This window comes from Bos indicus x Bos taurus, chromosome 5, assembly GCF_003369695.1.
Source record: "Bos indicus x Bos taurus breed Angus x Brahman F1 hybrid chromosome 5, Bos_hybrid_MaternalHap_v2.0, whole genome shotgun sequence".
NCBI lineage: Eukaryota > Metazoa > Chordata > Mammalia > Artiodactyla > Bovidae > Bos > Bos indicus x Bos taurus.
The window spans coordinates 5,226,165-5,250,529 of record NC_040080.1 but is presented as its reverse complement, the minus strand read 5'-3'; the positions used below and the strand labels follow the sequence as shown (position 1 = coordinate 5,250,529).

Below are 24,365 nucleotides of genomic sequence, written 5' to 3'. Positions count from 1 at the left end.
CTCTGCTTCCCGTAAAACAAACCAACCAACAGGCACACCGGGCTCTGGCTAAGCCGGGCGTTAGGAGCGAGGCGGTTCATTGAAGCACCGTCTTTGAGCACCTACTGTGTATGACGCAGTGTGAAGGGGTGGGCGTGGTGGGCTCTGGAGTCGGCTTCCTGGATTCAAATCCTGGCTCGGATTGCAGTAGGAGAACCGTTGTGCCCATCCACACGCATGGGGGTGACATCGGATGCTACGTGCTTGCTGTCTGGAGGGTGCTGTGTTGGGCACTGAAACGTGGGTGTGAACAGGGCTGAGTCGGGAGGGAGGCACACCGGCAGGTCTGTGGTTCGAATTTAGAAGTGAGTGTCCTGCGGGTTCAAGAAAGACTTCTCCTGTCTCCTCTCTGCACGGGTTTCGTCCTGCGGTCCTTTGAGCTGGCATCCTCCAGGAGCGCCCTGACTCTCTTACAGGGTGAATAGCTGGTGCTGCCCGGGCAGGATAGCAGTTTACAGATGAGATCCTTTGTATTTTTAATGATCCTCGGAAGAAGGAATGGCAGTTCTTGTGCTTTCCAGAGTAAATCACCAGAGAGGGGCCTCCACCCTGGTGGCTGCGTTGGTCCAAGGCTGGCAGGCGGTGTCGTCCCTGGGTTGGCATTTCTCCCCAGGAGCAGATCTCCCGTCTCATCTCCCAGTTTATTGGACGAGACTCTTCTGGGTTATTAAGTTCTGTTTGCTCCCTCCTTTCGCCCCTAAGAAGAAAGTCAGCTGCACAAGGATGGTCTTCCGGGCAGAAGACGATGTCGTCCTCGCTGGGCAGAGATGCCTGGTGATGTGTCTGCAGGTTATAATGAGCCTGCATCCTCAGTGAGTTAAGCCATGACAAGCGTATTTGGAAGTGATTAAAACATAACTGTCATAGCTTTGGGGGAGACAGGCTGCAGGTCCTGATTATCATTCAGACAGAACTCAGGGAAGTAATTTTTTATTCTAGTTTAAGCAAGCTTGTGGAAGGTCCATGCAAAGAGCCCTGTGCCAAGGGCACCATTAATATCACGTCCTAGACACGTGCCTGCGGGAGTTGGGGTTTGCAAATGAGTACATCTCGAAAACATAAGGACAGCTGCCATCTTTAAAAAGTCTTTTGTGAGACAGAGGATTGAGATGGGTGACCTGGACGGTACAAGGATAACGTGACTGGTGGTGGCCGGGGTCACTGCACCTCTGCTGGGGCGGCAGTGAAGTGGGGCGGCCGGTTTGCTTTTGCTTCTCAGAGCTGACCTCTGTGGCTTGTTGGGTGAAATTTGACTTTTATCCCTTTTCTGTCTCGGTTTTGTATTTGCACTTTGACCAGGTCAGAGATCCAAATGGGAATTTTTGAAGCTTTAGTCTCCTCATAGCAGAGACATCTCTGTGTGTTTTCCAACAGGTCTGTGTCCTGGGTGAGGCAAAGGTCTGCGTGCCCGAGAGACCTTTTGGTCTGCAGGCAGCTCTGCAGTTGGTTTGAGAACCTTCGAGGTTCTGTTCCTAATCTCCCCCCCGGGGGCGATGGCTTTGAGCAGGCTGGTGGTCCAGCTGCGGAGACGGACGTGTCCAGGGACGAATGAATATGTGACCTGGTGGTGTGAGCACTTGGGAGGAACCTAAAGCAAGAAGCGGGTGGTTTCCTCTCCCTTCTGTTTTCGGTGGGTGGTTGAGGGTGGGCGTTTGGGCGGAGACCTGCTGTTTGGTACCTAGGGTGGCAACAAGTGCAGAGACCCCATTGGAAGCACGTGCGGGCAGGTATGAGGGCGAACGAGGGAGGCAGAATGGAGCTTCGACAGCAAGGACGAGGGTGGTCAGAGGTGGGATCAGAGAGGTGGCAGAAGGTGAATCTGGGTTTGACTCTCAGTGGGTGGAGGTGTGGTGGGGCAGGAACCAGCGCCCTCTGGTGGCTGTGAGAGGACCAGCAAGCATCTGTGACCCACATGAGACAGAGGTCATGTTTGTAGCTTAAACACCTAGGACGGTGTCTAAGTGCTGAACACCTATGTGCTAGGTGCTGCTGGTTGTGCTGAGTAAATCAGAAAGGGGCTTCTGACACGCAGAGAGCTCCAGGGCTGGTGACAGTAACACTGGTGAGATCGCCGAGGTTTATGACCCCTGCAGAGGCAGATGCTAACACCTGCATTCTGGACATTAGCTTCTTAATAACAGGTGTACTGAGGTAGAATTCCCGTACTGCACAATTCAGTGGTTGTTGGGGTCCTCCCAGAGTTGTTCAACCATCACCTCTATCAAGCGAGGACTTTTCATCACCCCCAGAAAGAAACCCCATATCCATCAGCACTCAGTCCTGAATCCCCCTTCCTGGCCACTGGCAACCACTTTGTCTCTGTAGAATTCTTCCGTCTCTGTAATTTTCATATTCTGGGTATTTCATTTAGGGGGAATCATACAATATGTGGCTTTTGTGTGTGGCCTCTTTGATTTGGCATCGTGTTTTTAAAGATGCATCTGTGTTGCAGCATGTGTCCGAACTCCATTCCTTTTTTATGGCTGAATAATATTCCATCATATGGATATATCATGGGCTTCCCTAGAGGCTCAGATGGTAAAGAATCTGCATGCAATGCAGGACACCTGGTTTCAATCCCTTTGTAGGGAAGATCCCCTGGAGAAGGGCATGGTGACCCACTCCAGTATTCTTGCCTGGAGAATCCCATGGACAGAGGAACCGGGTGGGTCCATAGAGTTGCAAAGAGTTGGACATCCTTTCTGGGTTGATTTCTGCATGTGGTATAAAGGAAGGGTTCAGTTTCATTCTTTCACATGTGGATATCCCGTTGTCCTGGCACCATTTGTTAAAAAGACCGTTCTCTCCCCATTGAATTGTCTCAGCCCACTCACGGATTATCAGTTGACTGTAATGTGAGGTTTATTTCTGGCTCCCATTTCTGTTTCACTGACCTCTGTGTCACGTTTTGGTATTCTAGCTTTGTAGGAAGATTTGAAATCAGGAAGTGTGAGTTCTCCAATTTTCTTCTTCTTTCTCAAGATTGTTTTGGCTTTGTGGGGTCTCTTGACTTTCCATTTGCATTTTAGGATTTGCTTGTCAGTTTTGGCAGAGAAGCCATCTGGATACTGATTAATTTTTATAAATGGCATCTATTATTATTCTTTCTAATTACCGAATAATATACACTGCTGAAAACCTGGAAGATGTAAAAATCAAACAGAAGGCAGTGGCAATTGTTTAATTTGCATCCCTCCAGGCTTTTTTCTCTTGTGCATTCGGCTTTTTCCACACAAAATTTGGAATCGCTTCTGAGCTAGAAAATGTCTAGGAGCATGTTTGGACTGGCACCTTGGGAGAAACTTCTGGGAAGGAAATTGCCAGGTCACACAGCGCACAGGGGGTGGGAACTGATCTGTCTTCTTTTCAGTGAAGACTCTGAAGCCCCAGAGAGGTGAAGTGGCTGGCCCCAGGTCACACAGCAAACACCCCAGTGGAGCTGGGTCTCGAGCGCAGACCCCAGACGTCAGCAGCGCACTGTTTTTATAGGCAATACTGTTCCTGGTCGGTGAGGCTCGTGCTTGGCGTTGTGATAGTGGATTGCTGGTTGTATTCGTTTTCTATTGCTGTGTAAGTTAATTTTTACCAATTCAGTGGCCCAAAGCAACATCTATTAGTTAGCTCATAGTTCTGAGGTCCAGGGATCAGTGTGGTTGGCCGGGTCCTCTGCTCAGGGTCTCCTGAGGCTGAAATCAGGGTGCCAGTCGCACTGAGTGCTTTACTGGAGGCTCTGGGGTGGCGGAAGTTGACTCTGCTCCTGCAGACACCCACCTCACTCTCCACTGTCACAGCCGGCGTTCCCCTTCCTGGATCCCTCTATGGCTTCTGGATCTCTGACCTCTGGAACCAAAGTCAGAGGGCTCCCCTGATGAGGTCAGGCCCTTGGACAATCTCTGTTTCTTGAAGTCAGATGTCCCATAACAGCCTGATCACAGGGTACAGCCCCATCATTGCGCTGTCCGAGGGATCCTATGGGCCTGACCGTTGAGGTCTTAGGGGGCACTTTAAACTTCTGCCTACGAAATCTTTTAAATTGTTAGCCAAAAGTGATCAACCACCTTGGGAGCCTCATTAGCCGTCCCTGTTTACCTGGGCTTCCCAGTGGTAAAGAATCCACCTGCTATTGCAGGAGACCCAAGAGACGTGGGTTCGATCCCTGGGTTGGGAAGATCCCCTGGAGGAGGAAATGGCAACCCACTCCAGTATTCCTGCCTGGGAAACGCCATGGACTGTAGCCTGGTGGGCTACAGTCCACAGGGTCGCAAAAGAGTTGGACACGGCTGAGTGACTGAGCAGGCACGCACACCTGGTATTTATAGCATCTGTCGGGCTTTGCTGGGTGCTGTGGGGGGGCAGTTTGAGACAGCAGACGGGGGTCCCTGGCCCCAGGAGGCTCCCAGTCTCTCTGTGGCAGCTGTGAGGGCCCAAGGAAGGGCAGGGTGTTCGGGAGGAAGGGAAAGCTGCTCAGGCAGGGGGTCGGCAGGTGAGAAGCAGGGAGAACTGGGAGGGAATCCCTCTGACCGGAGTGAAGCCGGAAGGGGGGCTTCGGAGATCAAAAAGGGGGTTAGGATCTCTAAGCCTGCACTTACTTTTATGCCTTAAATTTAAATCATATACTTTGCAAAAAAATTACAAACCAATGAAATCTCATTAAGTGTCCAGAAAAGGCCCTGTGGACTCATAGACACAAGAGTCTTGGGTTCGGGGGTCTGGACGCTGGGTATTCAGCCTCTGAGAGCCACCACCAGTGACCTGCCGGGTCTCGGGTCTTAGGGGGAAAAGCGTGGTGTTTGGAATTGTGCCCCTGGTCCGGTGGCAGCGTGGCCAAGCTGTGGTTGTCTGGGACTCCAGCCCAGCGTGGAGGCTGTTTGGTGGCCTCTCCATGGGCTCCGGCCCCTCCTGACCTCTCTGCTGGGTCCACGCTGTGACAGCAGATCGCTCCTCCGTGGCCGGGATCTCACCACCCTGGATACCAGGCCTGCCTGCTCCCGCCCCCACAGGCACCCACTTTCTGTTCAGCCGTTTCCTATCCCACCCTTGAATACTGCTGCTTCCTCTGATCCCGGGGCCCTGTGACCCCTCAGGTCAGCCTTCTTCATGATGCCTGGTGCTCACCCTTCATCTCTGTCCCCCGGCTGGACCTGCACTCCCGGAGCGAGGAGGGGGCAAGTTGAGCCTCCTTTGGCCCCACGGCCTGGCACAAGAAACGTCCTCAGTGCCGGCCCTTGAGCTGGTCCAATGTGACCGCTTGGCTCTGGTGCTGCTGTCGTTCAGTCACTCAGTCGTGTCCGACTCTTTGCGACCCCGTGGACCGCAGCACGCCAGGCTCCCCTGTCCTTCACCATCTCTGAGTGTTTGCTCAACTCACGTCCACTGAGTTGACGATGCCACCCTCTGCCCTCTCTAGCCCCAAACTCTGCCTAATTTTTTTCAGAGACTATTTTTTAGAACCATTTTCAATTTACAGAAAAATAGCAAAGATAGTGTAAGAGTTCCCGTATCTCCACACCCAATTTACGCCTGTTATTAACATCTTAGACCAACATGGTACATTTGTTGTGTTAATGAACCAGCATGAATACATCACTGTTGACTAACGCGCACCATTTATTCCAGTTTCCTTAGTGTGTAGCAGAGATACTTTTTCTTGTCCCATCTATGAACCCACGTGACGTTAGTCATCCTGCCTCCTGAGCTCCTCTGGGAGTGACAGTTTCTCAGGCTTGCCTTGTTTTTGATGACCATGTTGGTTTTGAGGAGGGCCGGGCAGGGGTTTTGTAGGGTGTCTTCCTATTAGGTTTAGTCTGATGTTTTTCTCAGAGTCATGGGTTTGGGGCGGGAGACCACAGAGGTGAAGGTCCCTCATCTCATCCCACCAGGGTACATGTGACAACATGACTGACCCTGTAATGTTGACCTGGTCACCTGGCCGAGCTGTGCCTGTCAGGCTTCTCCACTGTATTCTGACGTGTGTGTGTGATTGCTCAGTCACCCCCAACCCTTTGCGACCCCATGGGCTGTAGCCTGCCCGGCTCCTCTGTCCATGGAATTCTCCAGGCAAGAATATTGGAGTGGGTTGCCATTTCCTGACCCAGGGATTGAACTCGCGTCTCTTGCGTCTCCTACATTGGCAGGTGGGCTCTTTACCTCTGTGCCACCCATGCTTCCCTGGTGGCTGAGATGGCAAAGAATCTGCCCGCAGTATGGGAGATCTGGGTTTGATCCCTGGGTCAGAAAGATCCCCTGAAGAAGGAAATAGCAACCCACTCCAGGACTCTTGCCTGGAGAATTTCATGGACAGAGGAGCCGGGCAGGCTACAGTCTGTGGGGTTGCAAAGATTTGGACACGACCGAATGACTAACACACTGTTCTGACTTATTTTTCTCCGTAACATCGATCACAACCCGACAGTGTGTGCATTTGTTTGTCTTGTAATGTCTGATTGAAAGGTAAGATCCTCAAGGATAGAGTCCTCACCTGATTTATTCCCAGAGCCTGGCACATAGAAGATGCTCAGTAAGTTAACTGATGGGCTCGGCCCGGCACACAGTGGGTGCTCAGCAGGTTGACTGACCGGCACACAGTGGGTGCTCAGCAGGTTGACTGACCGGCACACAGTGGGTGCTCAGCAGGTTGACTGACCGGCACACAGTGGGTGCTCAGCAGGTTGACTGATGGACTCAGTGCCAGGCGGTGAGCACTGGGTGCTGGAGAGAGAGCCACAGACAAGAGGTCATAGTTTCTGCCCTCATGGAGCTTCAAGTCCAGCAGGGAGATAGTTACAAATGAAGTTGTGTTCTCACTGCAAACGTGAACAGGTTTGGGGAAAGGCCCTTGAGTGCAGTGAGAGCTGTGTTGGGGAATGTGGCCTGGGTGGGGTGTGTGGGGAGTGCTCAGAGGATGATCACGGAGCTTGAGACCTGATGGATGAGTGAGAGCTGGCCAGCCAGTGAGGGAGGCAGGAGGAGGTGCATTCAGGCTGCAAGGATTAGCGTGTGCAAAAGCCCGGGGCGAGAGGAGCTTGGGGATCTGAAGAGCACCAGCGAGGAGGCAGCATGCTTGGTCGGCGGGGCTGTGGCAATGGCCTAGGGAGGGGGTTGGGATGAAGGCGGTGGGAGAGGAGATGGTGAGGAGTGGATGCAGTCAGGAAGTGGGATGAAGGAATGAAGGGGTGGCATCCAGGCTCCTGAAGTTGGAGCACAGTATCCTGTTTGCTTCTCAGATAAGGAGGAGATTTGGGAGTCGGTGGGGGGAAGCAGCACATTGAGTCAGAGATGCTCATGAAACACACTAGCAGGAGGATGGGGCAGACGGGGCTGGACCTTTAGGGGGTTACTGGGACCGGGAGGGAAGCACTGGATGTCATGGGATGGCATGAGCTGGCCTTGGAAGAGAGTGGAGAGGAGCTGTCCAGGGCTATTTCCTTTGAAGATCCGGACGGTGGGAAGGTGTCATGGGGACCCCCCAAACACACACACACACAAGCACACTGAGAAGGTGGTCAGAGAGGAGGCGGGAGCTGGGTGATGGGAGAAGGATGCTGGAGGCGGGGAGAGAAGGCCGCTGGGTGGGAACGTCCGGCTCCCAGCCTCCCAGGCCGGTGCTCCCTCCCTGAAGAAGGCGGACGGAGGAGGGCTGCAGCGTGGAGCCACCTCCCTCCCACCCCCCCTGCTGGGGTGGCTTTGGCAGAACCAGGATGCCACAGGGCTGCGCACCTCTTTCTTCCTCCCATCCTCCCTTTAATTTACTTTTACTTCTGTTCTTCATGGGATTGTGTGTCTGATTTAATATTTCTGAGTTAGAGGGAAAATAGAACATACTCCACAGAAATTTGCTTCGTGGCCGGTTTTGCAGATGGCGTGGTATTAGAGGGTGACAGAGGACACTTTAGGCTGGATTTGTGTTCTTTCCGTTTCTCTCCGAGAGGACCAATCAGTGCCCATCTCCAGGAGGTCATTGGGACCAATTAGACAGTTTTATGGTTTTGCTCCACAGGGAAGCCGTGGACTACATACATTTTTGATCAAGTCTGTTCAGGGCATCGCTTTCATTTTGAGGAGAAGCGCCTTAAGCAGCGTAAGCCAAATGAGATTCTGTTCAGTGGGAATCCTGTGTCTCCATAGATATCTTCACAGTTGAAACTGTCTTCTTTTATGATATAAACTCTGTGAATTGAAGGCAAGCTTGTTGAGAAAAGGCTGGTCTAGAGAAATCAACACGTGTGTTCATGTAAAGCTTGCACGCCCGTGTTCGTTGTAGCTCGGCTGACACCAGGCCCAAAGGGGTGACAAGCCCATCATCTGGTGAATGAATCTGTAAAGTGTGTCTCTCTGAGCAACGGACTGTGACTCGGCCGTAAGAAGGAGCGAGGCCCCGGCGTGTGCCACAATGTGGGTGAACCTTGAAAACATCATGCTAAGGGAGAGAAGAAGGAAATGGCAGCCCACCCCCGTGTTCTTGCCTGGAGAATCCCGTGGACAGAGGAGCCTGGTGGGCTGCTGTCCATGGGGTCATACAGAGTCGGACACAACTGAAGCGATTTAGCAGCAGCAGCAGCAAGGGAAAGAAGCCCGACCCGAAAGATCACGTGCGATGCGGTTCCCATTCATATGAAGGATCCAGAACAGGCAGAACCCTCGAGAGAGCAGTTTTGTGGTTGGGAGGAGCTGGTCGGGGGTATGTGGAAGGAGGAGTGACTGCTGACGGTACGGGGTTTCCTTTGGACGGAACTGTCCTTCAGAGGGCGATGTGCCCGTTGTACAACTTTGTGAGTCTACTGACAACCGCCGAGTCGCACGTTTTAACAGGGTGCGTTGTGTGGAATGTGGCTTCTATCTCAGGAAAGCCTTAGAAAAGTAGTGTGCCCCGGGAGGCGGTTCTCAGAGCCGTGAGCAGCGGCCACTCGGGATCCCCTGCTCTTTGTAGCTTTAGGTCCGTGTGGTTTTGACGTGGATATTAAGGGCAGGACTGGTGTGGACGTTTTATGGCTCGCTGGCCTGCCTCGGGCCGTGTGTGTTACTGATGGTTCCTCATTTGCTCCCCTCGCCTCCCACGCTGTGGTGAATACCATCATCTCCTTCGGCTGAGTTTTCGCACACACCCAAGTCCCCCTCTGGGAGGCAGCCAGTTTCCCTCCAGTGCCACCTTCCGCCTGGCCTCCTGTGAATCCTGCGGGACCCCCGGCAGCCTGGTGGGGGTGGGGGGTGCAGCGAGCAGCTGGCCTCTCCCCTTGGACTCGCCCGGCGCCTGACCTGAGGGCATCTCCCCCTCTGCACGCGCTCTAGTCACTGCCTGGCCCTCCAGGCACCAGCGAGGCCGTAACGCCTGTCCCCCCGCAGGTCCTCATCGACTGGATCAACGACGTGCTGGTGGAGGAGAGGATCATCGTGAAGCAGCTGGAGGAGGACCTGTACGACGGGCAGGTGCTGCAGAAGCTGCTGGGTGAGTCCCTGGGAGGGGCGGCCCCGGAGCTGGACCACGCCATGCTCTACGTGGTGACATCGGTCACTTGTCCATAAGCTGTGGGCCTGAGCCCTCGGCTCCCAGGTGGCGTCCCTGGGCCTTCAGCTTCGATTGGGCTCCAGGTCCCCTCTCTTGGGTCCCAGTGAGGGTGGCCTGGAAGACTCAGTGTTCCCTTGTCCATTGGGATTCGCCTCCTAGTGGTCCACCCCAGCCCTGGTGTCCACTGGGACTCACCTCCTAATGGTCCACCCCAGCCCTGGTGTCCACTGGGACTCACCTCCTAATGGTCCACCCCAGCCCTGGTGTCCACTGGGACTCACCTCCTAATGGTCCATCGCAGCCCTGGTGTCCACTGGGACTCACCTCCTAATGGTCCACCCCAGCCCTGGTGTCCACTGGGACTCACCTCCTAATGGTCCATGGCAGCCCTGGTGTCCACTGGGACTCACCTCCTAATGGTCCACCCCAGCCCTGGTGTCCACTGGGACTCACCTCCTAATGGTCCATGGCAGCCCTGGTGGGGTGCAGACCTGCTCACTCTCCTTGCCCCTTAATGACCCCACAGACATGTGCTGTCCTGTGCAGGGGTCTCCCCACAAACCACCTGAAGGGTCACTCCTTCCAGGCGGGACCAGCACTGGGGTGGGGTCGCGTTTTGCTCCGCAGGGATGTGCTGGGGGCAGGGGGGTCTGAATCAGGGACCTGGGATTTAGGGGGTGCTTTTGGTGTGGGAGATCCTGAGGGAAAGAAGACTGATGGGGAGGGGACTGCCCCTGGACCTGCAGGATGCAGCCTCTGCAGCTGCCCGGGTCGTGGACTCGGCTCAGCCTCTGTGTCCTTCCTCAAGCCCGGCCCCCGCGGGCTGGTTTGCACACTCTGCACAGCAGTGCTTACAGACAATGTGATCTTGCGGTGGGGGGGGGAGGCCTGAGAGGCCGTGGGGACCGTGTCACGTACCCGGCTCTGAAGACGTGGTGTCCTTGTTCGGTCAGTCCTTGGAAAGCGTGTGAGGAAGGAGAAGGTGTGTCTCTTCTGGTTGTTCCTCCATTTGCTGAATGAACACCTTTTCACCCGCAGGGTGGTGGGTGTGGAGACTCAGTGGTGATAAGAGAGGAAGGTCCCCATGCCCCCACCACCGATGCCTGTTCTGCCAGAGGGGAGAGAGAGAACTGTTGTGAACACAAATTGATGCTCTAAGACACAAATTGACGGTCTAAGACAATGCCTGTGACGTCCCTGGAAGTCCATTCATTAGGGCTCCGTGTTTCCACTGCAGGCTGTGTGGGTTCCATCCCTGGTCTGGGAACTAAGATCCCACCAGCCGCATGGTGTGGCCACAACAGAGAGAGAGTGCCAAGCACTATGGAGAGAATCAGAGAGGTTTCCAAGGGGCGGAGCTGGGTGGGCTGCAAAGGCTGGGCGGTCTGGGGCAGCGCCCAGGGGAGCTGACCTCCCAGCCGACTTCTGCACCAGTTGGCATGGAAAGAACCTTCCAGGCCCGGACTCTGAAGAGAGGAGGAGTCTGTAGTGTTTAGAGAGCAGCGGAAGGAGGCTGCAGGAGGCGGCAGTGGGCAGACCACCTGCCCCGGTGGACAGAGGCTTTTATTACACACGGCAGGAAGCCCCCTGAGGATGTGGGCAGGGACGTGCTGAGATCGCAGTTTGTGCTTTAAAAGGTCGCTTAGGCTTCTGAGTGCAGAACGGCAGGGAGCGGGGTCAGGAGGGGAAGATGGGGGAGTCAGTCAGAGCACTGTCATGGCGCCCCGGGCGTTGGTTGGGGTGGTTCGGTGTGGGGTGGAAGTAGAGGATATTTTGGAGGTTAAAGCTGCCAGAGACATGAACACTGATGGCCAGGATTGTGGCCTGAGCAACCAGTGAATGAGAAAGCCCTCAGGAGTAGCGAGGGGGGTGGGGATGGGGAGACCGGTGTGCCATCTGCCAGGGCTGAGATGCCCATCCTACCCAGACCAACCGCAGGGAGAGAGTGGAGGCGGGCACGGCTGAGATGGTTAATACCATGGGACCAGGTGCCCCCACTCGCAGGGAGTGTCCAGATTCAGTGTTTGGCTGAACGCCCTGGACCAAGGATTAAGCCTCTGTTTGGCTAAGCAGAGAGCGCACCTCTTAGAATGAACTTCTTTGATGTAAGAGCAAATCTGAATCGTTGTCAAGATTGTTTAGTCACTGTCACCATTTGACTATTAAAAATGGTGGTTGGAGCTTTGTTGCTTCAAGCTGATTGTCAGTACAGCGGTTCTCAGTGCGTCGCGTGCTTGATTGCTCTCAAGGCCGTTGAAATGGACATCTGTGATGATAGACGCTTACTTTCAGCAGAGGACGGAGGAGGGCGTGGGTCTTGGGCTGACCCTGTCCACCACAGCTGGTGGTGAAGCTGCCCAGGGTCATCAGCCTCCTTCCTTCCTTCTCTATGTAAAGACCTAGCTTCCCCCGACTCCTGGACTTGAAGACTTAGCTGTTGGTGATGATGCTGCTTTATTGAAATAGTCCTTTGAACCTCTGCTTTATTCACCGCCCAAAGAAGATACTTTCTAATATTTTCAGAAGCAAACATAAAAGTGTGGTGCTCACTCACTCTTCTGTTTCTGATTCCTCTTGCATGCATCACCCAGCCACTTGACAAAATTGTGTCCCTAAGCCTTAGATCTAACGATGTGATCCTGGGAGTCTGGCTCTCAAGGTGCCTCCGCATCTCAGCCGTAGATGCCGGGAAAGGATGCCAGCACCCTCTCTGGAGTAGGGCCACAGCCGCATCTGAGAGGAGGTAACTCGTAGGAGGTCCTTGTCTGCTTCAGGCACACCCTTTGGGTCCCCTCTTCTGTTGGTCTCAGCAAATGCGAGACTTGCTCCAAAGGGGCTGTGATGTCCGTGAGTCCTGCTGCATCCGTTTGGTTATCTGTAATGTATAACAAGAGGTCGGCATTGGCTCAGGCAGCCTTTTTATTCCCGAGGAGCTGCAGCTCCATCCTGTTTCACTATCTTGCATAAGTGCTCCTTGATAAGGCAGTTCTGAAATCTCCTGTGTGTCAAGTGGTTTGACACACCACTTTGTTTGAAGAAGAGAACAATGGAGGAGACTATCCAGATATTAACGGAACTTCACAAGGTCTTGCCGGGTCATGTTAATGATGCTGTTGCGCTGATGAGGTGCGGCAGTAACCAACGGGATCACTGACCCTGGGGCCCAGGGCTGCCAGCAGTGACACTGATGGAGGCACTGAGCTCTTTGCTTTCTAAAGACAGAAAGCTAAAACTTGACCTTGGCTGAATGTCAAGGCCAAAACCTGATTTCTGGGCTTGGTAAAGAATCCGCCTGCAATGTGAGAGACGTGGGGTCCATCCCTGGGTCAGGAAGATCTCCTGGAGAAGGGATAGGCTACCCACTCCTGGATTCTTGGGCTTCCCTTGTGGCTCAGCTGGTAAAGAATCCGCCTGCAATGAGGGACACCTGGGTTCTATCCCTGGGTTGGGAAGATCCCCTGGAGAAGGAAAAGGCTACCCACTGCAGTGTTCTGACCTGGAGAATTTCATGGACTGTATAACCCGTGAAATCACAAAGAGTGGGACAAGACTGAGCGACTTTCATTCACTCTGTAGAGAGAAGAGGTCTGGGGACAGAGCCCTGGGGCGGGGTGGGGTGTCTGTCGTCAGAGGAAGCACCAGGACAGGATTCTGAAAGGTCCAGCCAGGAGCGGGGAGGAGCCAGGGGGAGGGAGATGAGGACAGACAGCAGACCCAGCTGTGGGTCACCACTAGGCCCCCGAATGCATCCCTCTCCCTAAGAGTGGATTCCGGGAGCAGCTGCCAGACCCTCTGCCAGGGCAGGTTCCAGGGGGTGACACTCCTGCATGGGCAGTGTTGTCCGGGGGGACCACCCATGGGCAGTGAGGGGCCCCCGGGCTGGCTGCTGTCCTGCTCGGACTCAGGCTCTCTCCTCTCCTGGAGGAAAGGCAGGCGCCTCCTCCTGTAATAAGTATCCAGAGCCCCGTATTCGCCCATGTTTTCCTGCCCCCTCAAGAGCCCACCCCATCTTCCTCTGGCTCTTCCCAGGCTCTGGAGAGAGGGGTCCTGGCCACGCCAAAGCCCTGAGCCGCTCCTGCAAGCCCCATCAGTGGGCAGATGGATGCGGGTGATACGGGCCGCCAAGGACCTCTTCTGTCCCACAAGGGGGAGTTTCCTGAGACGTGGCTTCAGGCAGCATCAGCCTCAACCAACTGCCTTGTTTTCTGTTATCAACTGAGCTGTGTCCCTCCTGAAGTCATAAGACCTCAGAATGGGACTGTATTTGGAGACAGCATCTTTGTAGTTAAAGTGAGGTCACTGGGGTGGGCCCTAAACCCTTCAGACTGATGTCCTTTTAAGAAGAGGAGATGAGGATGCATATACACACAAAGGGAAGGCCAGGTGAGGATGTCTGCAAGCTGACATCCTTGAGAAGCCTCAGAGGAGACTGACTTTGTTGACACCTTGATCTTGGACTTCTAGCCTCCGGGACGGTGTGGAAGCAATCTCTACATTTAAGTCACCCATCCCGTGGTGCTTTGTGATGGCAGCTCTAGCGGGCTCCTGCCCTTTCCTTCCCTTCTCCATCGACGACCTCTCCTCCCCTGGGACGTTCCGTCTGCAGGTTTGGCTGGAAGGGACCGCAGAGACGTGCCCGGCTCCCCGTCTCTCCCCGGTGGGCGAGGCTCTCTGCAGCCCTGCTTCCTTCCCCAGGGGCCTCTGCTCCCTCCTGTCCCTGGCTGTTGAGCGCCTGGGGACCTTGGAGGGTCTTATGGACAACCTGGAGGAGAAAACAGCAACCCACTCCAGTATTCTTGCTGGGAAAATCCCGTGGACAGAGGACCCTGGCGGGCTACAGCCTGGCAGAGTCCATGGGGGTCACAGAGAGTCGGACTGACAGAGCAAGTGAGCACGCATGTAGACAGACAGCGGTGGGTTGTTCAGCTCAGACCTATTAGATACAGATGGGGGGAGATGAAAATGCGAAAACGAGAGTCACTTCCGTCCTCTGTTGAGCTGCTTTGTCTTGCCTCCGGCACAGCCTGCCCTACACGAGCCGATGCCCTTCAGCTGTGGCTGACCCCCCCATGACCCCCCCATTAGAGCCCTCTCTGGTCTGTGCTGCCTCCGGCTCTAGGACAGCACCTGGACATGGCAGGTGCTCAGTAACTGTTCTATAAATGAATGAATGAATAAGTGAAGGCGTGTCCTGAGCCCAGCAGGTATTGCCGTGTCATCATAGGATCCTGAAGGGAGCTATTAAACTGCTTCTTCTTGTGCCGGTTGAGGGAGGGGAGGATGTGGGGAGACTGTGTTGAAGTAGTAGGGGCCTCCAGAGAAGACACCTTAAACAGAACCTTGCTGGGGACCACTCGCCAAACAGAAGCCCTGCCTGTGCCTGGTCTGGACGTGATGGCCTTTGCACCTCCCTCACAGCAGTGCCACCGCCCTAGGCACCTCCGTGCCCGAGGCTCGTAGCACGTCAGGCTCTGTGCCCAGCACTTTCTCATCACCGTCCGGGTTCCTGATCTCATTATGTCCTGTGATGTCCTGTCTGTTGCTTTGCATAGGCGACCTATCGGGGAACCCCCGAGTCTGGGAATGAGTGAATGAGGAGCCCTTCTCGCCTGCCCCTCAACAGGAGTGCAGTGAGGGGTCCCTCTGGCCCCACCCAGGAGGGGAATGAAGGCTCGAAGCCCGAGGCTTAGTGAAAGTGAAAGTCGCTCAGTCGTGTCCGACTCTTTGTGACCCCATGGACTATACATTCCATGGAATTCTCCAGGCCAGAACACTGGAGTGGGGAGCGTTTCCCTTCTCCAGGGGATCTTCCCAACGCAGACAAGAGACCCGGGTCTCCCGCATTGCAGGCAGATTCTTTACCAGCTGAGCCACCAGGGAAGTCCGAGTCTTACTCTCCATAAACGAATCTGCAGCAGACGTGACCGTGTTTGTCGGCTCCTCCTGACTGCTCCCTCTTGGTGAGAAAAGAGTCGCAGGGACCTGAATATCTCATAATCCTTCTCGCCGTGGTGTCCGAGCACTAGAAAAAGAACAATGGCGGACATGCAAGGTGCAAGGAGGCAGGGGCCACATCTGAGGCCTTCCTGTGTTCTCATCAAAGTCCTCCTCCCCCCGGAGCCCGCTGGCCCAGCCTCCTCACCTCCGGGCCGGACCCTGCAGGTCACCTCCTCGCCTCCCCAGCTGCACCTTGAATCATCCTGCCCATTCTCTGTGCATAGGATGTTCCCAGGTGGGACACCCACGCTTGAATCCTTGACCTCCCCGCCCCTCCTTTTCCTGCTGGCACAGTTTTCTAAGAAACGGCGGTGACTTGCAAGTTGAGAGTTCCATGGCTCAGCATCCTGGTGGGCCTCACGGCCGGGGGTGATCCGATCCACTCCGCCATGCTGGGGGTGGGGAGACCTCATGGCAGCCGGTTGACTAGGCGGCCCTGAGTCCCTCCAGCTTTTCCTGACACTCTGTCCTTGTCCTTCTCGTTGCAGAAAAGCTGGCAGACTGCAAGCTGAACGTGGCCGAGGTGACCCAGTCGGAAATCGGACAGAAGCAGAAGCTGCAGACGGTGCTAGAGGCAGTGCAGGAGCTGCTGCGGCCCCACAGCCGGCCGCTCCAGTGGACCGTGGACTGTAAGCGGCCGGCGGGTCGGGGACAGGGAGCTGGGGGGCCTGGCCGTTGAGCTACCCGCCTAGTCATTCGTCTGCGGGTCCACCCGGGTCACCTTCTGGGTCTGAGAGAGGCAGCCAGGAGTGGAGGAAGGCAATGGTCCCGGGGGCCCACCGATAAGGGGTGAAGTCACACCTGCGATGCTCTGATGTCCCTGGGCTTTAGAGTGGAGAGGGGTTGTTTCTGGTTGGTCAAGGGAGACTTCCAGAGCCAGGGCGGGGGTTTGGGTTATAAGACAGAAGCTTGAGGGGTTCTTCCACCCCACATACCGGTGGCACCAACACCCAGTCAGCTGTACTACTGGTGACTCGCCGAGGCAGGACCTCGGGAGGGGTTCAGTCTGGTCCCTAGAATACGTCACCGAGCGTGCTGCTTTAAGAATACGTGCATCGTAGTATTTCCGGCCGGAACATAAACCCGGAGGAGTGGAGCATTGACCATGAGAGGCTGGAAAAGGGCTTGACCCAGCTGCGCACCGCCAGCCTTACCCCCAGGGCGGGGCTGCCAGGGCGCGGCTTAGACACTCTCCCTGCCGTGTGGGGTCCCTGCGCTTGGGTGAGACCAAGACTGCAGTCCGGTTCGCCCAGCTTCTCCGCATGGAGACCCAGGACAGACCCGCCTCCTGGGTTGTGAGGCTGGGGGAGGAAATCAGTGAAGCCTGGCACAGGGCGAGTGATAACCACGCCTTGGCCCACATCCTGCAGAAGAGCTGTTGGGGCTGGGTTGGCAGCCAGGGTCCCAGGCAGGGCTGGAGTCAACGTCCGACACCCCCAAGCTCCGTTTGCCCTGCTTGGCGTCCCCTGTTGGAGACGGTTGGTGGCATAGAGGAAGGACCGTTAAGCGCCCAGATAAGAATGCGCGTGGCTGGGGCGGGTTAGCAGCCAGGTGACCTGTTTCTCCTGAACCTCTGTCTCCTCCTGTGCCCATTGTACGTTCCTGCCCACGCGCTCTCTTTCCCCACCACCCAGTTCACTCCTTCTACGAACAGCGTGCCTTTGAACGTGGTTGCATAAGTCACCTGAGGCCAACAGGAAAGAAAAAAATGAGAAGCCAGAACTGAATGAAGCAAATTCGCACAGGCTGCTTCTCAGCTCGCTCCACGGTTCCGCGGCCTGTGGTTCCGCCTGTGGTTTTCCTGAGCTCTCATTTGCATTCAGCATCTCCCTTGCCTTCTCTCCCCTTTTCCTTTTTAAAAATCGAAGGATAGTTGATTCCCAGAGTTGGCTTAGTTTCAGGTGTTTGGCAGAGGGATGCAGTTACCCATACACATCTTTTCAGATTCTGTTTCCTTATGCGGGCTCGGTTACTTCAGTCGTGTGCGACTCTTTGCCTCCCCATGAACTATAGCCCCCCTTCCCGGGCTCTTCTCTCCATGGGATTCTCCAGGCAAGAATGGTGGAGTGGGTTGCCATACGCTCCTCCAGGGGATCTTCCCGACCCAGGAATCAGACTCTCGTCTCTTAACTCTCCTGCACTGCAAGCGGATTCCTTACCCACTGAGCTGTCTGGGAAGCCCCCTTTTTTCCTTACAGGCTCTTGCAAAATATTGAGTATAGTTCCCTGTGCTTTGCAGCGGGCCCTTTGGGGTTGGTTTCACTGGCTTTGGGACGTGGGCCTGGGGTTCCTGTCTTGTGATCTAAACGGTCCCCTTCTTGCCTCCCCTGCCAGTGATCCACGGGAAGAATCTAGTGGCTATCCTGCACCTCCTCGTGGCCCTGGCCATGCACTTCCGGGCCCCGATTCACCTCCCGGAACACGTCTCCGTGCAAGTGGTGGTCGTGCGGGTGAGTATCGTCAGCCTGGCAGCCCGCTTGCCCACGGCTCCTCCCCAGAGGGTCCGAGACGCACTCCTCCTCGTTCCTCTTCTGGTTCGCCTGCTTTTTGTTCTTTTTCCCCTAAGAGGCTACCTTCTATTTTTTGTCTTTTTTTTTCCTCTTGACAAAATGCATGCCTTGCCCTGGCTTCAAGGTAAATGATGGAGCAGGAACAATGGCATTGATTTCAAGAGAGGCAGATTCAAAGGCTTGAGTGCGTGGAGGTTTAATTTCCACGTTTTTGAAAAGAGCATTCATTTCTGTGCAAAGCCAAGTAGCTGGAATTCAGGCCTCTTGAATGAGCTTATTACTCAGTGGAGAGGGCTGAGACCAGAGGAATGAAATAGATACTCTGGTACCCCAATCAAAGCCTCTCTGTGTTCGCTGCCAATTACATCCATCATCCCCCATCATCTCTTTTTGAGGGTCATTTCGCTTGCTTCATTTGGAAAAATGTAATGGGGCATCAGGGTGTGCCTGATTGGAGTTGGACCTTCTGTGTCGATTTCCTCTGAATTTAAGGGCATAGACCCTGCCTTGGCTTTGTGTGTGCAGTCTCGTCCAGCAAACATGTATTAAGCACCTACTGTGTCCTGGGCCGTCGCCCTGGTGTGGGGGACGCTGGAGGAGAGCAGGCTGGGGTCTTCAAGGGTCAGCTGCTTCTGCCAGAGCACTGAGGTTAAGCTTGGAACCTGATGTCTCTCGTGGAGATGTCCAGCGCCACACTCCCTTCTGGTTTTTAAACTTATCAGTCTCATGGTCTCTGCGGTCTGCAAGGCTCTGGCTGATCCTGTGTTTTTCGAAGCCGTCTGACCCCTCCATCACCCCCGAAGCCTGGCCCAGACCTGATGGGCAGGAATGCCCCTTGGGGCCCCAGGCGAGGCTCACCTGCCGCTCTGCCGTGTCTGCTTCCCGAAGGGAAGCGTTTGCGGTCAGAGGTGGTGATGGGCAGGGGCCCGTGCCTGTCCCCTCATCTTGGATGCTCACCCGGGGCACTCGGCCGGGAAAGGCTTCCCGAGGACACATGAGAACGTGGTTCCCAAACCCACGTACGTCAGACTCCGGGCTCCACGAACTCTCTGCGCTCAGTAACCAGGATATTTCCTTTCAGGCCCGCACTTTTGTCCAAGAAAATCTTTGGGGTTTGCAGAATGTGTTACTGGCCCAGGCAGGCACTTGCTGGCACTTTCTTCCTTGACCAAGGTCACGGGAGGACTCTCTGGGCCATGGCCAGAGAGAAATGAAGCGGGTGGGGAGGCCCCGGGGACTGGCCCGCCTCAGGCCTTAGAGCTGCCCCTGGCCTGTTCCCTCCACGCCCGGTTATCCAGTCGAGATGGGGAGATGGGAGAAGCGTGGCAGTTCATGGAGGGAAGGAGTGAGGGAAGGCTGCGTTTGCGCCTGGAAACATGGCCTTGGAAGGCCACTTGGTTTTCCTGAGCTCCAGCGCTTTCCCCATAAAACTGAGATTCTGCTGTACTGTTGTTGCTCAGTTGCTGAGTCCTGCCCGACTCTTTGCAACCCCGTGGACTGCAGCACGCCATGCTTCCCTTCACTACATCCTGGAGGTTGCACGAACTTTCATCCATCGAGTCGGTGATGCCATCCAACCATCTCATCCTCTGTCGTCCCCTTCTCCTCCTTCCTTCAATCTTTCTCAGCATCAGGGTCTTTTGCAATGAGTCAGCTCTTCGCATCAGGTGACCAAAGTATTGGAGCTTCAGCATCTGTCCTTTCAATGAATAGTCAGGACTGATTTCCTTTAGGATTGACTGGTTTGATCTCCTTGCAGTCCAAGGGATTCTCAAGAGTCTCTACTATGGACTTCAAAATATTCAGTCTGTCTGACTCATACCCGGCTCTGGATCCAGAGCACGGTGGGAGCCTGATACACCTTTGATGTCTGAGCAAGTGGATAACATGTCTCTGGGCCACACCCCCACCCCCAGCCCTCCGCGGGCGCTCCTGAGAATCAGCCAGGGTGAAGCCATGGGAAAGATGACGGCCGCCTGATGCTGGTTATCTCCATTCACTAGATCCAGTGGTGAGAGTTCCCTGGAGGCTGAGCTCAGGAGAGCCTGGGGAGCTTGGATCTGGAGAGGTATCCAGCAGGAAGTGAGCTCCCCATCCGTGGAGGGGTTCAAGTAGGGGCTCACAGTGGGCTTGGGTTAGACTGCCGAGCTCCGCCCTGGGACGCACGGGCTTCCCCTCCACCACCATCATCGCCTCTCCGCACCTGCAAGGCTCCAGAACAGGTGTGTCACACACCGTGTTAGTGTCTTGGGGCTGCTGGAAGAAAATCCCACAAAGCGGTGGCTAAAAAAAGCAGACGTTTGTCCTCTCACATAACAGAGCCTGAAGTCCAGATCGGGGTGCTGACTGGGTCCCTCTGAAGGCCCTAGGCCAGGGTTCTTCCTTCCCTTTTCCAGCGCCTGCCAGCACGCTTGGCTTTCCTCAGCTTGTGGACACGTGCCTCCGGTCTCTGCCTCCGCCTCACGTGGCCTCTTCCCTCTGTGTCTCTCTCTTCTCTTCTCGTAAGGACTCCAGTCTTTGGCCAGGACTCACCCTAGTCCATTACGGTCTCATCTTAACTCATTACATCTGCGGCGACCCTCTTTCCAGATGAGGTGACGCTCTGAGGCTCTGAATGGACATGGCTCCTGGGAGACCCTGTTCGGCCCGGTGCACGGATGTTCTTTAATCTGGTGCCTCCCTCGTGTCATGCATATTCCTTTATGCTCCTTGCCTCCCCGGCTGCAGGGCGTCCTCTGAGAGCTGGGCTGACTCTCCTGAGACCCCCACAGCTGCGTGCTCTAAGAGCAGTGTGGAGAGCAGAGGGTCTGGGGGGTAGTGGGGGGGGAGGTTCCAGCCACTAAAGGGCCACCCCTGTGGTCACCTGCAGCCCACCCCCAGGAGTGGCTGCCCCACCAGTGATGTTCTCCTGCTCTGCCTGCCTGCCCGGGGGTTGATTTGCTTGTTCATTTTGGGGTTTTCAGAAACGGGAAGGCCTGCTGCACTCCAGCCACGTCACCGAGGAGCTGACGACGACCACCGAGTAAGTGGACCCCGCCCCCAGGCCCTGCTCCAGCCAGAGACCCTCAGACATGTGGGAGCCGTTTTCCTCTGCGTGACCCTTGACCCTGGGATGGAATTTTCTCCAAGCGTCCACCCTAGCTTTCTGTCTTCCGCGCACTTTCCTCAAAGTGTTTTTGGTTTTGATTTTTGTTCTTTGTTTTCTTTTTTGTTTGTTTGTTTGTCTTGCTGAAGAAGGGCAAGATAGCAGTTTGTTTTGGTGTTTAAATGAGAAACTCCATATCTTTTATTTTCTCCCTAAATAGAAAAATGAGTCAATACCTGTGGCATATGAATTAAAACTTCTTTACGCTGCTGGAAGTCTTTTCTGGAGTGAGACAGGGAATAATAAAGAAAAATATAATTGATCACATTCAAAATCTCTTGTAAGAATGAGGGGAAATTTATAACAGTGAACTCCTTGTAGTAGGCATGCTAACAACGTCCACATTTTTAATGTTTTGAAGTAAGTTATTCTCCAAAGATGTGGACTGTCATTCCTTACTTTGGAAGGTGAACTTTAAGAATGTTGAGAGAGGGAACGGGGCAGAGGTGTTTAGACTGGTCCAGGGGACCCGTGGTCTTGATGGATTCACCCATCTAGCTTAGTTCCATCAGAGGGAGAGAGTCACGCATCTAAGCTAGAGCTTCCTTTGAGAAAGTCCTGAGCCATCTCGCCTTTTCGAGAAGCCCAGAGGGCGATTTTTAAGAAGTCTGAAAAGCTTCAAATCTATTGAAAATAGCAAATCAATTGGATCTATTTTGCGTGTGGTTTGTAAGAGGCCTTAGGACTCCCTACAAAGAACCTTTAAAATGCACTGCCTCTGCGCCTCCCTATTAAAGCTGTTTCAGATGAAACAGGACATTAAAAATTGATTGTCTCAGCTCACCCACCTGCTCAGTTCAGGGAGTGATTAATTACTGTGTCATGAATTCATGGATGGTCTTTCAGAAATCAGGCCGACACAGGAAGCCACCCCCGGTGTGGGAGCCGTCAGGTGGACGGAAGAGACGGGTGTTTCCTGATGTGTGTGCACAGCTGTTTGTTGCCCACAGGAGGGGAGGGGAGACGGGGACGGGGTGCTGAGCCTGGCCTGGGGAGGGGTCTCAAGCAGGCAGCTCGACCCCTTTGGGAGCAGGAGAAGGGCAGCTTGCGGGGGGAGTCTGGAGTGGGCTAGCGTCTTGGTTATCCATCGTTGTGTAAATAACCACCCCAAACCTAGGGGCTTAAATCAACAGTCACTTTATTTGCTGACAGTCTGGTGGTTGGCGCTGGCCAGTGGGGGCCTCTGTCGCTCCCCGTGTCTTTCACTCTCATGGAGGAGGCTTCTTTCCGGTGTCCTCAGGGTCCCCAGAGAATGACAGGGCAACTGCAGGCCTCTGGCCCCCTGTGTGCTGTGTTCCTGTCTTCTGTGGGTCACAGCGTGTCCTGGGTCCCCCTGGATGGGAGAGCAGGAGGCAGATGGCCCATTGAAGGGGGTGGGAACAGCCAGGCCTATTTATGGTGGGGGGCTCCCTCCCTCTGATGGAGCTAAGATAGACGGATGAATCAGTGAGAACCACGGGTCCTCCCGATCTGTCTAAACACCTCTCCCCCATTTCCTCTTTCAACATCCTTAACTTTTACTTGCCTGCAGTGATGGGAAGATGCTGTGTCTGTCTTCCCTGGTCTCGCAGTGGATGAGGGATCCCTGAGAGGGCAGCAGGGGGCAGTGGGAGCTTTGTCTCCAGAGCCAGCCCCTAGGAGAGTGGCCCCAACGATTCATACCAGTCACCAGCACCCACAGGGCCTGCGGTGCGATGGGCACCGTGTTGGGTGCCCAGAGGCTGAGAGGATGCGGTTCTACTCTTCCCAGGATGGCGGTCTAGCTGGCAAGAAAGATCGTGTCCATAGAAATGTGAAATCTAGCCTAGGGGCCTTGTGAGATGTACAGTGTGGCTCTCAAAGAATTTCAGGCAGTGGGGCGGGGCGGGGGTGTAGGAGTGCCCCGAAGTCAAGGTAGAGAGAGGTTTCCAGCAGAGGCTGCCCAGCCTCCTGCGTGGTCTCCCAGACTCCAGGTTTTCTCTGTGCTATGGGTCGCCTCCTCCTGGAAGCCCTCCCTGTTTGCCAAGCAGGAGTGGCTGGCTCCTTTTACTTCCTGTAGCATCTCCTGTATGTCTCATTTCTGGTGCACATGGGCTGTGTAGAAATGTGGGCTTAGGAGTCTCGCTCACCATCAGGTGTCCTGTGGCAGGGCCATGGGGTGTTTATTTCCATATCTCTATGGCCTGTGCATAGTAGGCGCTGCAGAGACTACTTGTTAAATAAGGTGGAGGCAAGGACTTGAGTCTAGAGGGGTTTGGGGGTGAGGCTGAGGTCTCTTTGCCTCTCAGGAAGCTGGTGCACAGAAACACCTGTGCGTTTGTGCTCTCAGATCCTCCGGGAGGAACCAGCCGCCCATCCTTCGTGGCTTCAGCTCTGGCCTCGAGTCAGGGCCCAGCCTGTGTTTCTCCAGGACCCTTTAGTCTCCCACTTCCCCGGAAGTGCGTTGTCCTCACTCTCCAGAACGTGACCTCTGGGTAGTCTGCACCCTTGTATTTTAAAGGTTAAACTCGAGGCTTCCTCGATGGCTCAAGTGGTAAAGAATCCACCTGTAATTCAGGAGACCCGGGTTCCATCCCTGGGTCGGGAAGTTCCCCTGGAGGAGGAAATGGCAACCCACTCCAGTATTCTTGCCTGGAGAATCCCACGGACAGAGGAGCCTGGTGGGCTGCAGTCCATGGGGTCACAAGAGTCGGACATGACTGAGCATGTGATGGATTATAATAATTTTATTTTAAAGTTTAAGCTCAAGGTGCCAAAAGACCCGTTTTCTGCTGAAATGTTATCCGTGTTAACTACTCCCTCGATTAAATGCCCGCTCCCCCCTCACAACAAATGGCATTAAAAGGATGGTTTAGAGATGTCTATTTGCTGCCGGTCTTGTGCAAACATTTAGAATCCACATAAGCACCTCCTGTTTGTAATTAGAGTGGGAGAGAACTTATCCAAGTGGGACTCACATTTTTACAACTCCATCTCTGACTGGCCAGCTGGGGGCCCATGGGGCATCCCCACCACCCTCTGCCCTGCGGCTCACTCAGCTCTGTGGACCGTCTGATGCTTCTCTCTGCTCTTTTTTGCAGGATGATGATGGGGCGCTTTGGTAAGTAACTGGGTGGGGGAGCGGGTGGGGAGGGCATGGGGCATCTGAGGTCACTGGGCACTGTGGGGCTGCCCCAGGAAGCCCCCAGGGTTC

General features: G+C 54.8%; 1 protein-coding gene across 2 annotated transcripts in view; it reads left to right on the top strand.

The window, feature by feature from the left end:
- PARVB (parvin beta) overlaps positions 1-24,365 on the top strand; it is a 116,560-nt gene that overhangs the window by 67,928 nt on the left and 24,267 nt on the right. For both annotated transcript variants that reach the window (XM_027540555.1, XM_027540556.1), the window contains exons 4-8: positions 9,379-9,481; positions 16,027-16,167; positions 17,873-17,988; positions 21,012-21,070; positions 24,253-24,272. In XM_027540555.1, coding sequence (XP_027396356.1) covers positions 9,379-9,481; positions 16,027-16,167; positions 17,873-17,988; positions 21,012-21,070; positions 24,253-24,272 — 439 coding nt within the window. The remainder of the gene's footprint in view (positions 1-9,378; positions 9,482-16,026; positions 16,168-17,872; positions 17,989-21,011; positions 21,071-24,252; positions 24,273-24,365) is intronic.